Below are 16,501 nucleotides of genomic sequence, written 5' to 3'. Positions count from 1 at the left end.
CAAATGCCATGATGTAATGTAATGTGCAAATGAATGTCCGAAGCGTATATCCGAAGCCACACTCATCCATCATTTTCTTAGGAGCAAAACACACGTCAGCTCTGCATTCCCTTAGGAACGACTTTGGAGCATCTTTGCCTTTTACTTAGGCAGCATCAGCGTTGACTTTTCGCTGTAAGCTCTGCATCCCCCTAGGGACGTCTTTGGAGCTTCTTCGTCTTTTACTTAGACGGTATAAGCTCTGCATTCCCTTAGGAACGACTTTGGAGCTTCTTCGCCTTTTACTTTCGGCGGAATCAGCGTTGACTTTTCGCTGTGAGCTCTGCATCCCCTTAGGGACGTCTTTGGAGCTTCTTCTCTTTTTTAGTTTCGGCACTCGATGGTGCGCTCTCAGCTTTTACATTTACATTCTTTGGGGGATTTTGCTCTTATAAAACTAAAAAGGAAATTACATAAGATGGCCCCATTAAAAACCTTTCTCCCCCTTTAGAAAGGAAAAGGGTGCCATGAAAAAGAAAAGAAAAGTCAAAATTACATCGAGTTATACATAAAACCGCCGAAGCTCATCCGCATTCCAAGATCTTGGAATTTCATTGCCATCCATGTCCTTCAGTCTGTACGAACCAGGCCTCGACGAAGATGCTACTAAGAAAGGCCCTTCCCATTTCAGTTGCAATTTGCCCACTGTATCCGGATTGGCCACTCTCCGAAGCACCAAGTGTCCTGGCTCAATATTTTTTAGCCGGACCTTTCTATCTCGCCATTTAACTGTTTCAGCCTGGTACTTATTGATATTCTCCACGGCCTGAAGCCTGATCCCTTCTAAGGCATCTTTTTCCACGAGACAAGTATCTTCGGGACCTGATTCTGCCGAAGCTACCACTCTTATTGATCCAACTTTGGCTTCTTCCGGGGTTATTGCTTCGTCACCAAATAACAACTTAAATGGGGTAAAGCCTGTAGATCTTGATGTTGTTGTGTTATGGCTCCATACCACTTTGGTAAGCTGATCTGGCCACTTTCCCCTTGGTTGATTAAAGATTAGCTTCGTTATTCCTGTCATTATGATGTCGTTGGCCCTTTCGACAAGCCCATTCGACTCCGGGTGCCTGACTGACGCAAAGTGGATCTTCGTGCCAATTTGATCACAAAAATTTCTGAATTCTTCGGAGTCAAATTGTGTTCCATTATCTACAGTTATAGCCTTCGGCACTCCGAAGCGACAGACAATATTCTGCCAGAAAAATTTTTGGACAGTGGCCGAAGTTATTGTAGCTAATGGCTTCGCCTCAATCCACTTGGAAAAATATTCCACAGCAACTACAACATATTTCAGATTGCCTTGAGCCGGTGGTAATGGGCCCAGCAAATCGAGGCCCCACCTTTGCAATGGCCAGATGGGTTGTATTAGCTGTGTCAAAGACGAAGGTTGTTTTTGATCTCTTGCACATTTCTGACAACCTTCGCACTTTTGAACTAACTCAGCTGCATCCGAAGCTGCCTTCGGCCAATAAAATCCTTGACGGAACACTTTTCCAAGTAACGGCCTGGATCCGATGTGGGATCCACAAAGGCCTGCATGTATCTCCTTCATCAATTCTATACCTTCGGCTCTAGACAAGCACTTGAGCAGCGGGGCACAAACTCCATGCTTGTATAACTCCCCTTCTATAATGATATACGGACGAGCTCTTGCCTCTATTCTTTTATTATAAGCTTCGTCATCTGATAGGAAGTTGCCCTGAAGGTAAGAAATTATTTCAGTTCTCCAATCTTCACTGTACACAGGAGAAATAGTAAGAACCGCTCTTTCAAGTAACTCCACTGAAGGTGCCTTTATTGTTTCGAAGAATACATCCGAGGGTAGCGGCAGCCCCTGTGCTGCAGACCTGGCTAACAAATCAGCATGTTCATTTTGCCCTCGAGGGATATTCTTAACAGAAAATCCTTCGAAAGAAGCTTCGATCCTTCGGACTGTGTCTAGGTATTTTTCAAGCTTCGGGTCTTTAGCCTTGCAACTTTTGTCGATATGACCCGAAACAATCTGAGAATCAGTTTTAAGGACCGCCCTCCTGATCCCCATCGCCTTTAGTTTCCGAAGACCCAGGAGCAGGGCTTCGTACTCAGCAATATTATTTGTGCAGCTGAAATCCAGTCTTGCTGCGTAGCAAGTTTTAACCTTGGACGGTGAAACCAAAACAGCAGCTGCTCCTGCTCCGAAGGTTCCCCAGGAGCCATCACAAAACACTGTCCATGCTTCGGCATCTTTATTCGCTTCTTCGCCCTGAGCCCCTGGCGTCCAGTCGGCAATAAAATCTGCCAATGCTTGAGACTGGATCGAAGATCTGTGCACATAATCAATGTAAAATTCATTAAGCTCCGCAGCCCATTTTCCAATTCGGCCAGTAGCTTCTTTATTTCTCATGATATCTTTCAACGGCTGCGAAGAAGGAACAATGATATTATATGCCTGAAAATAATGCCGAAGCTTCCTGGATGCCATTAGAACGGCATACAACACCTTCTCCAGTTCTGTATAATTTTTCTTTGAGACACTAAGGACCTCAGATACAAAATATACTGGGACCTGCTTCTTGATTTGTCCATCAAACTTCTCCTGCACAAGTGCCGCACTTACTGCTGAGTGCGAAGCTGCCACATACAACAACAGAGGAGCCCCTGGCATTGGTGGAGCTAATGTTGTTAGATCTATCAGGTATTGCTTGAGTTCTTCGAAAGCTTTTTGTTGAGCTGGGCCCCATTGAAAGACTTCAGCTGATTTTAGCACCTCGAAGAAGGGTAGATTTCTTTCCGCTGATCTGGATATAAATCTGTTAAGAGATGCCAGTCTTCCTGTCAATCTTTGGGCCCCCTTTCTTGTGGTTGGTGGCTCCATTCGAAGTATAGCTTCGATTTTATTTGGGTTAGCTTCAATTCCCTTTGTTGAAACTAAGCATCCAAGGAACTTACCCTTCTTTACTCCGAAGACACATTTTTCTGGATTCAGCTTCAGACCAGCTTGTCTGAAGCTGGCGAAGGTCTCCTGCAGATCAGCAATATGGTCTTCTTGCTTCGTGCTTTTTACAATAATGTCATCAACATAGGTCAACACATTTCTGCCTATCTGAGATTGGAGAACCTTCGCAGTCATCCTGCTGAAACTCCCTCCAGCATTCTTAAGCCCCTCAGGCATCCGAAGATAGCAATATGTACCACTTGGGGTTATGAAACTAGTCTTCGGCTCATCCTCCTTTTTCATCCAGATTTGATGATAGCCTGAGTAACAATCCAGGAGACTCATGAGTTCCGAAGAAGCTGCTGCATCGACTAAAGAGTCTATCCTTGGCAGCGGGAACTCATCCTTCGGACAAGCCTTGTTGAGATCTGTGAAATCAATACACATTCTCCACTTTCCATTGGCCTTTTTCACCATAACAGTGTTAGCTAGCCATTCTGGATACTTCACTTCTCTGATAACTCCTGCACTTAGGAGTCTTTTTACTTCGTTGCGAGCCCCTTCGGCCTTGTCATCAGACATTTTCCGAAGCCTCTGCTTGCGGGGTCTGAAGGATGGGTCAATGTTGAGCGAATGTTCAATAACATCCCGATTCACTCCACAAAGATCATTGGCTGACCATGCAAAAACATCTTTATTGTTGAATAAGAACCTTATCAAGGTTTTCTCTTGATCTTCAGATAATTGCGAGCCCAATAGCACCTTCTGCTCTGCTATATCCTCACACAGCAGCATGGGCTTCGGCTGATCAGCCGAAGCTGCTTTTTCCCTCCTGAACTTGTACTGTTCACAAGCTTCAACTCCATCTATATTATGGATTGCCTTGGAATCAGTCCAGCTTCCTTCGGCCCTTCTGGCAGCTTCCTGACTCCCATGAATAGCAATAGGCCCTTGGTCCGAAGGTATCTTCATGCAGAGATAAGCTGGGTGAAGAATTGCTTCAAAAGCATTTAGGGTACCACGACCAATGATGGCGTTGTAGGGGTATTCCATGTCAACAATATCAAACACAATTTGCTCAGTCCTTGTGTTATTAACAAATCCGAAGGTTACCGGCATGGTAATCTTCCCGAGTGCCACAATCTGCCGCCCTCCGAAGCCACAAAGAGGGTGCGTAGCATCATGAATCTTGTCTTCAGGCTCTTGCATCTGTCTGAAGGCTTTGGCAAATATAATGTCAGCTGCACTGCCTGTGTCAACTAGGACATTGTGAACCAGAAACCCTTTGATCACACAAGAAATGACCATAGCATCATTGTGAGGATAGTCCTTGAGCTGAAGATCTTCCTGAGAGAAGGTAATTGGAATGTGAGACCATTTTGACTTGATGAAGGGTCCCTGCACTCCAACATGCTGCACCCTTCTCTGAGCCTCCTTCTTCTGCTTTTTGTTAGCTGGCTCTGAGCAAGAACCGCCTGTTATCGGGAGCACCAGCTTCGAAGCCGAAGCAGCTCCAGCTTGAGTGTTGAACGAAGCCATTAGCTCAGAAAGGTGGAAGTGAGTTGACCGGAGGTGGGCGCCAATGTTGGGGACTTGTTCTCAAATGCTAAGAATTAAGAACAAGGCAACACAAAAAATGTTAAGTGTTAAGGTCCTTCGTCCTCCATAACGATATATCCCTTCGGGATATAAAGCATCTCGGACGAAGGTTACGAAGGACATACCTTCGTAAGCATAACAACGAAGAATGAAGCATTCACATAAATCATAGAATATGAAATAAACATTTGAATATTGTCATAGGATTATCTCTACTTGTATTAATGAATATAAGCGACTTTGAATTACAAATGTACCTTCGGTCCTGCGGAAGGCAAAAGTACAAGCGTGATGCGAAAGCAAATGACAGGTTCACGTGAACAGTACAGAGGTACTGTTCATCTATTTATAGGCACAGGTCGCAGCCTGTGACAAATTACAATTATGTCCCTTGCGAAAGTTTACAGCATTGACTCAGACCTATATGTATAAAAAGGTCATTCTATCTCTATGTCGGTTTAAAACGCCGAAGCTCCATGAAAAGGGACCTTCGGCCATCTCTTGGAGACGACTTCAGCCGAAGCTGCTTCTTCGTGTGAGACCTTCGGCGCACCGAAGCACAACCCCAACAGGAGACAATGTCAAACTTAGTGCCCCTCCTAAAAGATTGTCTAATTTTGTTAAAGGCAAGGCTCCCATGCCTCAGGATAACGAGGGTTACATTTTATACCCTGCCGGTTACCCCGAGAGCAAAATTAGGAGAATTCATTCTAGGAAGTCTCACTCTGGCCCTAATCATGCTTTCATGTATAAGGGTGAGACATCTAGCTCTAGGCAACCAACCCATGCTAAGTTGCCTAGAAAGAAAACTCCTAGTGCATCAAATAATCATAACATTTCATTTAAAACTTTTGATGCATCCTATGTTTTAACTAACAAATCCGGCAAGGTAGTTGCCAAATATGTTGGGGGGAAGCACAAGGGCTCCAAGACTTGTGTTTGGGTACCCAAAGTTCTTGTGTCTAATGCCAAAGGACCCAAAACCATTTGGGTACCTAAAATCAAGAACTAAACTTGTTTTGTAGGTTTATGCATCCGGGGGCTCAAGTTGGATACTCGACAGCGGGTGCACAAACCACATGACTGGGGAGAAAAGGATGTTCTCCTCATATGAGAGAAACCAAGATCCCCAAAGAGCGATCACATTCGGGGATGGAAATCAAGGTTTGGTCAAAGGTTTGGGTAAAATTGCTATATCTCCTGACCATTCCATTTCCAATGTTTTTCTTGTTGATTCTTTAGATTACAACTTGCTTTCTGTATCTCAATTATGTCAAATAGGCTACAACTGTCTTTTCACTGATATAGGTGTCACTGTCTTTAGAAGAAGTGATAATTCAATAGCATTTAAGGGAGTATTAGAGGGTCAGCTATACTTGGTAGATTTTGATAGAGCTGAACTCGACACTTGCTTAATTGCTAAGACTAACATGGGTTGGCTCTGGCATCGCCGACTAGCCCATGTTGGGATGAAGAATCTTCATAAGCTTCTAAAGGGAGAACACATTTTAGGACTAACCAATGTTCATTTTGAGAAAGACAGGATTTGTAGCGCATGCCAAGCAAGAAAGTAAGTTGGCAATCATCATCCGCATAAGAACATAATGACGACCGACAGGCCACTAGAGCTCCTACACATGGATCTATTCGACCCGATCGCTTATATAAGCATCGGCGGGAGTAAGTACTGTCTAGTTATTGTGGATGATTATTCTCGCTTCACTTGGGTATTCTTTCTACAGGAAAAATCTCAAACCCAAGAGACCTTAAAAGGATTCTTGAGACGGGCTCAAAATGAGTTCGGCTTAAGGATCAAGAAAATAAGAAGCGACAACGGAACGGAGTTCAAGAACTCTCAAATCGAAGGCTTCCTTGAGGAGGAGGGCATCAAGCATGAGTTCTCTTCTCCCTACACTCCACAACAAAATGGTGTAGTGGAGAGGAAGAATAGAACTCTATTAGACATGGCAAGGACCATGCTTGATGAGTACAAGACTTCGGATCGGTTTTGGGCCGAGGCGGTCAACACCGCTTGCTACGCCATCAACCGGTTATATCTACACCGAATCCTCAAGAAGACATCATACGAACTCCTAACCGGTAAAAAGCCCAATATTTCATATTTTAGAGTCTTTGGTAGCAAATGCTTTATACTTGTTAAAAGAGGTAGAAAATCTAAATTTGCTCCTAAGACTGTAGAAGGCTTTTTACTAGGATATGATTCAAACACAAGGGCATATAGAGTCTTTAACAAGTCCTCGGGACTAGTTGAAGTTTCTTGTGACGTTGTGTTTGATGAGACTAACGGCTCTCAAGTAGAGCAAGTTGATCTTGATGAGATAGGTGAAGAAGAGGCTCCATGCATCGCACTAAGGAACATGTCCATTGGGGATGTGTGTCCTAAGGAATCCGAAGAGCCTCCAAATGCACAAGATCAACCTTCCTCCTCCACGCAAGCATCTCCACCAACTCAAAATGAGGATGAAGCTCAAGTTGATGAAGTAGAAGATCAAGCAAATGAGTCACCTCAAGATATTGGCAATGATCAAGGGGGAGATGCAAATAAGGAAGACAAGGAGGAAGAGGAACAAAGACCGCCACACCCAAGAGTCCACCAAGCAATTCAACGAGATCACCCCGTCGACACCATCCTCGGCGACATTCATAAGGGGGTAACTACTCGATCTCGTGTTGCACATTTTTGTGAACATTACTCTTTTGTTTCCTCTATTGAGCCACACAGGGTAGAGGAAGCACTCCAAGATTCGGATTGGGTGGTGGCGATGCAAGAGGAGCTCAACAACTTCACTAGGAATGAGGTATGGCATTTAGTTCCACGTCCTAACCAAAATGTTGTAGGAACCAAGTGGGTCTTCCGCAACAAGCAAGATGAGCATGGTGTGGTGACAAGGAACAAAGCTCGACTTGTGGCCAAGGGATACTCCCAAGTCGAAGGTTTGGATTTCGGTGAAACCTATGCACCCGTAGCTAGGCTTGAGTCAATTCGCATATTATTGGCCTATGCTACTTACCATGGCTTTAAGCTTTATCAAATGGACGTGAAAAGTGCCTTCCTCAATGGACCAATCAAGGAAGAGGTCTATGTTGAGCAACCTCCCGGCTTTGAAGACAGTGAGTATCCTAACCATGTCTATAAGCTCTCTAAGGCGCTTTATGGGCTCAAGCAAGCCCCAAGAGCATGGTATGAATGCCTTAGAGATTTCCTTATTGCAAATGGCTTCAAAGTCGGAAAGGCCGATCCTACACTCTTTACTAAAACACTTGAGAATGATTTGTTTGTATGCCAAATTTATGCTGATGATATTATATTTGGGTCTACTAACGAATCCACTTGTGAAGAGTTTAGTAGGATCATGACACAGAAATTCGAGATGTCTATGATGGGGGAGTTGAAGTATTTCTTAGGATTTCAAGTAAAGCAACTCCAAGAGGGCACCTTCATCAGCCAAACGAAGTACACTCAAGATATTCTAACCAAGTTTGGGATGAAGGATGCCAAGCCCATCAAGACACCCATGGGAACCAATGGGCATCTCGACCTCGACACGGGAGGTAAGTCCGTGGATCAAAAGGTATATCGGTCGATGATAGGTTCTTTACTCTATTTATGTGCATCTCGACCGGATATTATGCTTTCCGTATGCATGTGTGCAAGATTCCAAGCTGACCCTAAGGAAGCTCACCTTACGGCCGTGAAACGAATCTTGAGATATTTAGCTTATACTCCTAAGTTTGGGCTTTGGTATCCTAGGGGATCCACATTTGATTTAATTGGTTATTCGGATGCCGATTGGGCGGGGTGCAAAATCAATAGGAAGAGCACATCGGGGACTTGCCAGTTCTTGGGAAGATCCTTGGTGTCTTGGGCTTCAAAGAAGCAAAATTCGGTCGCTCTTTCCACTGCCGAAGCCGAGTATATTGCCGCAGGCCATTGTTGCGTGCAATTACTTTGGATGAGGCAAACCCTGCGGGACTACGGTTACAAACTGACCAAAGTCCCCTTGCTATGTGATAATGAGAGTGCAATCAAAATGGCCGACAATCCCGTCGAGCATAGCCGCACTAAGCACATAGCCATTCGGTATCACTTTTTGAGGGATCACCAACAAAAGGGAGATATCGAGATTTCTTACATTAATACTAAAGATCAATTAGCCGATATCTTTACCAAGCCTCTTGATGAACAATCTTTTAACAAACTTAGGCATGAGCTCAATATTCTTGATTCTAGGAACTTCTTTTGTTAAATTGCACACATAGCTCACTCATATACCTTTGATCATATCTCTTTCATATGCTATGACTAATGTGTTTTCAAGTCTATTTCAAACCAAGTCATAGGTGTATTGAAAGGGAATTGAAGTCTTCGGCGAAGACAAAGGCTTCCACTACGTAACTCATCCTTCGCCGTCACTCCACGCTTCTCTCCATCTTTAGGGGGAGAATTCAAAGCAAAAGGACTTCGTCTTTGGTATAATCTTAACTCACTCATTTATGACCAAAGGGGAAGATAGCACTTCGAGGGCTCTAATGATTCCGTTTTTGGCGATTCATGCCAAAAAGGGGGAGAAATGAGCCCAAAGCAAAAGGACCGCACCACCACCAAATTCAAAAACTTAAGTGTCGAATATTTTTCAATTAATATCCTATTGTGTTCAAAAGGGGGAGAAAGTAGTATTTAAAAATGATATATCAAAACCCTCTTGAACACTAAGAGGAGGATTTCATTTAGGAGGATTTTTGTTTAGTCAAAGGAAAAGCATTTGAAACAGGGGGAGAAAATTTCAAATCTTGAAAATGCTTTGCAAACTCCTATTCATTTACCTTTGACTATTTGCAAAAGAACTATTGAAATAGATTTACAAAATAGTTTGCAAAAACAAAACATGTGTGTGCAAGCGTGGTCCAAAATGTTATAAGAAAGAAACAATCCATGCATATCTTGTAAGTATTTATATTGGCTTAATTCCAAGCAACCTTTACACTTACGTTATGCAAACTAGTTAAATTATGCACTTCTATATTTGCTTTGGTTTGTGTTGGCATCAATCACCAAAAAGGGGGAGATTGAAAGGGAATTAGGCTTACACCTAGTTCCTATACAATTTTGGTGGTTGAATTACCCAACACAAATCTTTGGACTAACTAGTTTGCCCAAGTGTATAGATTATACAGGTATAAAAGGTTCACACTCAGCCAATAAAATGATCAAGTTTTTGGATTCAACAAAGGAGCAAAGTGGGAACCGAAGGCCCTCTGGTCTGGGAGCACCGGACTGTCCGGTGTACACCGGACAGTGTTCGGTGCACCACCGGACAGTGTCCGGTGCACCAGAGGACTCCAACTCGAACTCGCCACCTTCGGGAATTTCCAGAGGCGACTCCGCTATAATTCACCGGACTGTCCGGTGTACACCGGACAGTGTCCGGTGCGCCAAGGGAGGTCGGCCTCAGGAACTCGCCAGCTTCGGGAAACTCCAACGGCTAGTCCGCTATAATTCACCGGACTGTCCGGTGTGCACCGGACTGTCCGGTGCAACTCCGGAGCAACGGCTACCTCCGCGCCAACGGCTACCTGCGGCGCATTAAATGCGCGCGCAGCGCGCGCAGAAGTCAGGCGCGCCCATACTGGCACACCGGACAGCAAACAGTACCTGTCCGGTGTGCACCGGACACCCAGGCGGGCCCACAAGTCAGAAGCTCCAACGGCTAGAATCCAACGGCAGTGATGACGTGGCAGGGGGCACCGGACTGTCCGGTGTTCACCGGACTGTCCGGTGCGCCATCGAACAGACAGCCTCCCAACGGCCACTTTTGGTGGTTGGGGCTATAAATACCCCAACCACCCCACCATTCATTGCATCCAAGTTTTCCACTTCCCAACTACTACAAGAGCTCTAGCATTCAATTCTAGACACACCAAAGAGATCGAATCCTCTCCAAAATTCCACACGACGCCATAGTGATTAGAGAGAGAGAGATTTGCTTGTGTTCTTTCGAGCTCTTGCGCTTGGATTGCTTTCTTCTTTCTTGATCAATTCTTTGCAATCAAACTCACTTGTAATCAAGGCAAGAGACACCAATCTTGTGGTGGTCCTTGTGGGAACTTTGTGTTCCAAGTGATTGAGAAGAGAAAGCTCACTCGATCCGTGGATCGTTTGAGAGAGGGAAGGGTTGAAAGAGACCCGGCCTTTGTGGCCTCCTCAACGGGGAGTAGGTTTGCAAGAACCGAACCTCGGTAAAACAAATCTCCGTGTCTCACTTGCTTATTCGCTTGGGATTTGTTTTGCGCCCTCTCTCGCGGACTCGTTTCTTTATTACTAACGCTAACCCGGCTTGTAGTTGTGTTTATATTTGTAAATTTCAGTTTCGCCCTATTCACCCCCCCCTCTAGGCGACTTTCAATAAGAGGTGGAAAGCTACTAAGTGCCATTCGGGGTTTCTGATGCAGTTTCCCTCCCAAGAACGTCTTGAGGAAATGATAAGCTTCCCGGAGCTGAAAATGAAGATGTCTGGGGCCAAGATTGCTGTTGTGCCTTGGAGTTCTAGGGCCAAACCTAAATCTAGACTTCATACTGTGTGGGTTATTGCTGAAAATGTCCCTGAGGAATTACAGAATTACCAATCTATCTGTGAAATTGGATCAATGATTGGTGCAGTGGAGGAAGTTGACCTTATGTCTCTGGATTCTGATGATATTGTGAGATTTAAAATCCACATTAAAAGTGTGGCTATGATCCCTCCTGTGGTGGAAGTGGCTGTCAAGCCTTTTCTTTATGATATCTTCTTTAGAATTGAATCTATTTGTGATGAAGGATGGAATGATGATTCAGTGAATTTGGGTAAGAGAGCCTCTGTTCAAATTCATGGGTCCAATGATCCACTCTTTGATAAATCTGGGAAAAAACCCAAGAATTTGGATGATGTTACCCTTGAAGATGAGCCTAATCCTAATCTCAAAATTGGGGAGTCTTCTTCTCAAGGCAAAGAGTTTGCCAAAATGTCTGACCCTAATCTTGTGCCTTCTAAAGATATGTCTGATGATGAGCAGAAACTTGATAACCTCTCTGATGAGAAAGTGGATTTTGATCCAAATGAAGACGATCTGCTTAGCTCTCAAGAATTGGAAGAATTCGCTAAAGATATGGAGGAAGATCAAACCGATTTTCAATCTAAAATTGGTGCTATGATCTCGATCCCCCCCAATGATGAGATGGTTCATGATGGGAAGAACAAAAAGCCTCTGGACTTGCCCGCTAACACGGCTGATGGCGTCAGGAAAAGTTCTAGGTTGGAGAAGAATGATGATGTGAAGGTGGCCGACAAAGCGATATACAGAGCAGAAGCCAAGGATGCCTTCCTCAATAAAGGTATGTGTTCTAATTCCTTTTCCTTGCTTGATTCTAATAATGATGACTTGATAGATTTAGCTAATAAACTTGGAGTTTCTTTGGGTCCCTCTGACTCTGATGTTATTGATAATTTGGAGTTGATCAAAGATCTGGAACGTTCCAGAAAAATTTTGGCCTTCCAAGCTTGCAAAAATAAAAATACCTCAAATGTGGAGGTCCCCTCCCTTGTTGATCACATAAATATGGATAGTAGTGTCCATGGTGATTCTGACCTGAATATTGATCAGGACTTACTTGATGTGATGGTCTTAAGAAAAGGTAGGAAAATTAAGCATCGGAAAAAAACGATTAAGAAAAAGGCTTCCCCAAAAAGTAGAGGTTCATCTACGAAAAAATGGGAGCCTGTCTGTTCTGACCTCCCTCCTGATCCGTTTTAAATCATGAGAGACCTTATTTGGAACTGTCAGGGTTTGGGTCGCGACATTAAGTTTGATTTCCTGAGAGAAATCATTAGGGAAGAGAAAATTGATTTCGTTGGTTTACAAGAAACTAAAAAAGAACATTTTAATGACTCTCTTCTGTCCTCGCTTGCTGGTAGCAAGCTTTTTGCCTGGTTCTCCTCTCCTCCCAATGGGAGATCGGGAGGTCTTTTAGTGGGTTTTAATTTTGAGATGTTTGATGTCAGAGAATTTGAAGCTGGTGAATTCTTGACTCGCTCCCTTGTCCTCCACAGAGAAAAAAAATTTATCTGGAATTTCGTTAACGTTTATGGGGCTGCCCAAAATGAACACAAATCTCGTTTTCTCAGTGAATTGTCTGCAGTTTGTTCGAGAAGTCAGGTCCCTATGCTTATTAGTGGAGATTTCAATATTCTCAGGAAAGCTGAGGAAAAAATAAACCTGGTACCCTCAGCAAATGGAGTTTTTTGTTTAATAGTATCATAGATCATCATGGTCTAGTGGAATTTGAGCTGAAAAATAGACTATATATGTGGTCTAACAACCGCAATGATCCTACTTTTGAAAAACTTGACAGATTTTTGGCCAGTCCTGACTGGGATCTTGCTTATAATAATATTAGTGTTATTGGGTTAAATAGATCCTTTTCGGATCATGTTCCCCTTTGCCTTCAATCTGATTTCCTGCCCATGGTGCGTAAGGACTTTCGTTATGAGCTGTGCTGGAAGGTTAGGCCTGATTTTCACAAATTAGTGGAAAATGTTTGGGCTCTTCCGGTTGGTGTGTCCAATAGTCTTGATGTTTGGAAGTTAAAATTGAAACGTCTGTGTCAGAAGCTTAAAGGTTGGAACAGCAATATTGTAGGTCACTACAAAAAGTTGAAGAAAAACTTGATTGAAAAAATTGATATTCTGGATAAAGCCAGTGAGACTTCTGGCTTATCTGATGCTGACAGATATTTGAAATTAGATTTGGAATCTAACCTCAGGAAGATTGTTAATGAGGAAAACATTAGCCTTAGACAAAAAACTAGGGATAAATTCTTATTAGAGGGTGATGAGAATTCCAAGTATTTTCATTTGCTGGCCAGGCACAAAAAAAGGAAACTGAAAATCGTGACTCTTTCTCATGGTGATATTGTGGCTCATGATGATCATGGCATTAATCAGTTGGCGACTTCCTTTTACAAAGATCTCTTTGGTCCTTCCCGAGGATCGAATATTTCTTTGGCTAATTTGGACATGAAACAGCTTGAGGAGGGTGATAGAAATCTTCTTACCAGCCCTTTTTCCTTGGAAGAGATCAAAGATGTGGTGTTTGCTTTGAAACACAATAGGGCACCGGGCCCCGATGACTTCCCTTCTGAATTTTTTCAGGAGTTTTGGGATGTGATCAAAAGTGATTTGTTTAATCTCTTTAAAGCTTTTCATGATGGTTCTCTCAACATTGAAAGACTAAATTTTGGTATTGTCACTCTTATCCCTAAGGTCCTTGATGCGACTGATATTAAAGCTTTTCGCCCCATTTGCTTGCTTAATGTTTGCTACAAAATCATTACCAAAGTTCTTACTAATAGATTGGCCCGTTGCATTACCTCTGTGATTAGTGACCTTCAATACGGGTTTATTAAAGGAAGATATATTATGGATGGTGTTCTTTCTTTGCATGAGATTATTCATGAAGTTAAACGGAGGAAACAAAATGGGGTTATTTTCAAAGTCGATTTTGAAAAAGCTTATGACAAGGTTAATTGGAATTTTCTCCATAATATGATGATAAAGAAAGGCTTTGGAGATATGTGGAGTGATTGGGTTTTGAAGACTGTGAAAGGTGGTAAAGTTGCTATCCGAACTAATGATGTGATTGGGCCCTACTTTAAAACTCATAAAGGTGTTCGCCAAGGTGATCCTTTCTCCCCTCTCCTTTTTAATGTGGCTGCTGATGGTCTTGCTTGTCTGATTCAAAAAGCCAAGGATGAAGGTATTATCAAAGGTCTTATTCCTCATATTGTCCCTGGTGGCTGTTGTTGTCTTCAATATGCAGATGACACCATTTTTCTGTTTCAAGATGATTTGGAAAATGCTAGAAATTTGAAGTTTATTCTCTGTATCTTTGAACAGATTTCTGGCCTTAAAATTAATTTTCATAAAAGTGAAATTATCTGTTTGGGAAACGCCTGCAACAGAGAACATCTGTATGCTGACATCTTCACCTGTCCTCCCAGTGGTCTTCCTATGAAATATTTAGGGGTTCCTATTGATAACAAAAAACTGTGCAAATCTCTGTGGGATCCCATAGTTGGAAAGATTGAGAACAAACTGGGTTCCTGGCAAGGTCGGTTCCTTAGTTTGGGAGGTCGGTTAGTCTTGCTTAACAGCAGTCTCACCAACGTTCCCTTGTATATGCTTTCCCTGTATAAATGCCCTAAAGTTGTGTTGAAAAAAATGGATATCTTCAGGAAAAGATTATTATGGCAGGGAGGTCATGATCAGAAAAAATATCATTTGGCTGCTTGGAATTTAGTCTGCTCCCCCAAAATATGGGTGGTCTTGGTGTTTTGGACTTGCAAAAAATGAATGAAGCTTTGTTGGCTAAATGGATTTGGAGACTAGAAAATACTAGTGGTTTGTGGCAATCCATTATAAAAAGCAAATACATTAAGAATAAACCTATTATTTCGGTGAAGAATAGACCTTCAGATTCTCATTTCTGGAAAGGTATTCTCTCGATTCGAGACAAATATTACAAATATTGTAAAAAAAAGATTGGTGATGGTAAGTGTTCCATTTTTTGGAAAAATATTTGGTGTGGTAATGTGAAGTTGGCTGACAAGTACCCTAATTTGTTTGAGGTTGCTTATGACAAAGATATCACTGTTCATAAGGTTGTCTCCTCCAACTTTCAGTTGCTGACTTTCAGAAGAAGACTTATTGGTGTTTTAGGTGAGGCCTATAGTAACCTTATGGATCATTGCAGCCAGGCCTTGCTATCTGAAAATGTTGATTCTTCAAATTGGTTGTTGGGGTGCAAAAGTTATTCGGTAAAATCCTTTTACAAAATGTTAAAAAATTCCATGATTGAGGTTCCTGTGAATTTTATGTGGAAAACCAGACTTCCACACAAGATTAAAGTGTTCTTATGGTTGGTCAGAAATAATAAGATTTTGACTAAAGACAATTTGGTTAAAAGGCACTGACATGGAAATATGGATTGTAACTTTTGTGGATTATTAGAATCCATAGATCACTTATTTTTTCATTGTCCCGTGGCCAGATTTATTTGGAGAATCATCCAAATTGCTTTTAAGCTGTCTTCTACCCCCAAAAACACAGCTGACCTCTTTGGTCCCTGGATCGATAGTTTCCATAAATCTGAAAAGAAACTGATCCTTTTTGGATGTGGTGCTGTTATTTGGGTTATTTGGCGTACTCGTAATGATTGCTGCTTCAATGCTAGGCTGATTGATGATCCATCTAATGTGATTTTCTCCTGCTGTTATTGGATTGATGCTTGGTCTATTCGACAGACAAAGAAGGGAAAAAGACTGGTGGAACAAGGAAGCCGCATAATTCGAAAGATAACAAGTGATATCTACAGCAAGGCCCATGGTTGGAAGCCGGTTGACAGGCGTCTCCAGTGACATTTTGCTGCTGATAATACATCTTGTGCTTCTGGATGTATTTAGTGTGTCTGCTTTTGGTAGATAAAAACTAGCTTTTTAGTCATTTCTGGTGATGCGATGTTCCTGGCTGCTTTTGGGATCTATCCTTTGTAGATATTCAGTGAAGTCTGTTAGACTGTCGGACTTCTTCTGGTTTGCTGTGTTCCTTCAGTTGGGTTTCATACCTCTGTGTAGCTGATAATGTGGTAGGCTTATCGGCTTGTGACTGTTGGATTTGTCGTGAATTCTGTAAGAACTGTGTTTGGTTTCTATTTTTTAATGAAATAGGGGGTATCCCATTGTCAAAAAAAAGATATACATACATAACTAATAAACGTTGCAGCGGGTAAAATGAATGCAGAATGGCTATAAAAATACAAAAAAATTGGGTTCTTTCAGGTTATACTATTATTATGTTTGTATATATATACAAGTATATAGGTATATATTTCCTT

At 42.4% G+C, this 16,501-nt stretch overlaps 1 protein-coding gene across 1 annotated transcript in view; it reads left to right on the top strand.

Moving 5' to 3' along the window:
• LOC109943208 (uncharacterized) overlaps window positions 1-16,357 on the top strand; it is a 42,451-nt gene extending 26,094 nt beyond the window's left edge. Inside the window, exon 2 of the mRNA XM_020546152.1 lies at window positions 15,912-16,357. Coding sequence (XP_020401741.1) covers window positions 15,912-15,954 — 43 coding nt within the window. The 3' untranslated portion in view covers window positions 15,955-16,357. The remainder of the gene's footprint in view (window positions 1-15,911) is intronic.
• Window positions 16,358-16,501: the final 144 nt, after the last annotated feature.

Source organism: Zea mays, chromosome 10, assembly GCF_902167145.1.
Source record: "Zea mays cultivar B73 chromosome 10, Zm-B73-REFERENCE-NAM-5.0, whole genome shotgun sequence".
NCBI lineage: Eukaryota > Viridiplantae > Streptophyta > Magnoliopsida > Poales > Poaceae > Zea > Zea mays.
The sequence above is the reverse complement of the archived record's forward strand: the minus strand, read 5'-3'. Positions and strand labels throughout refer to the sequence as shown.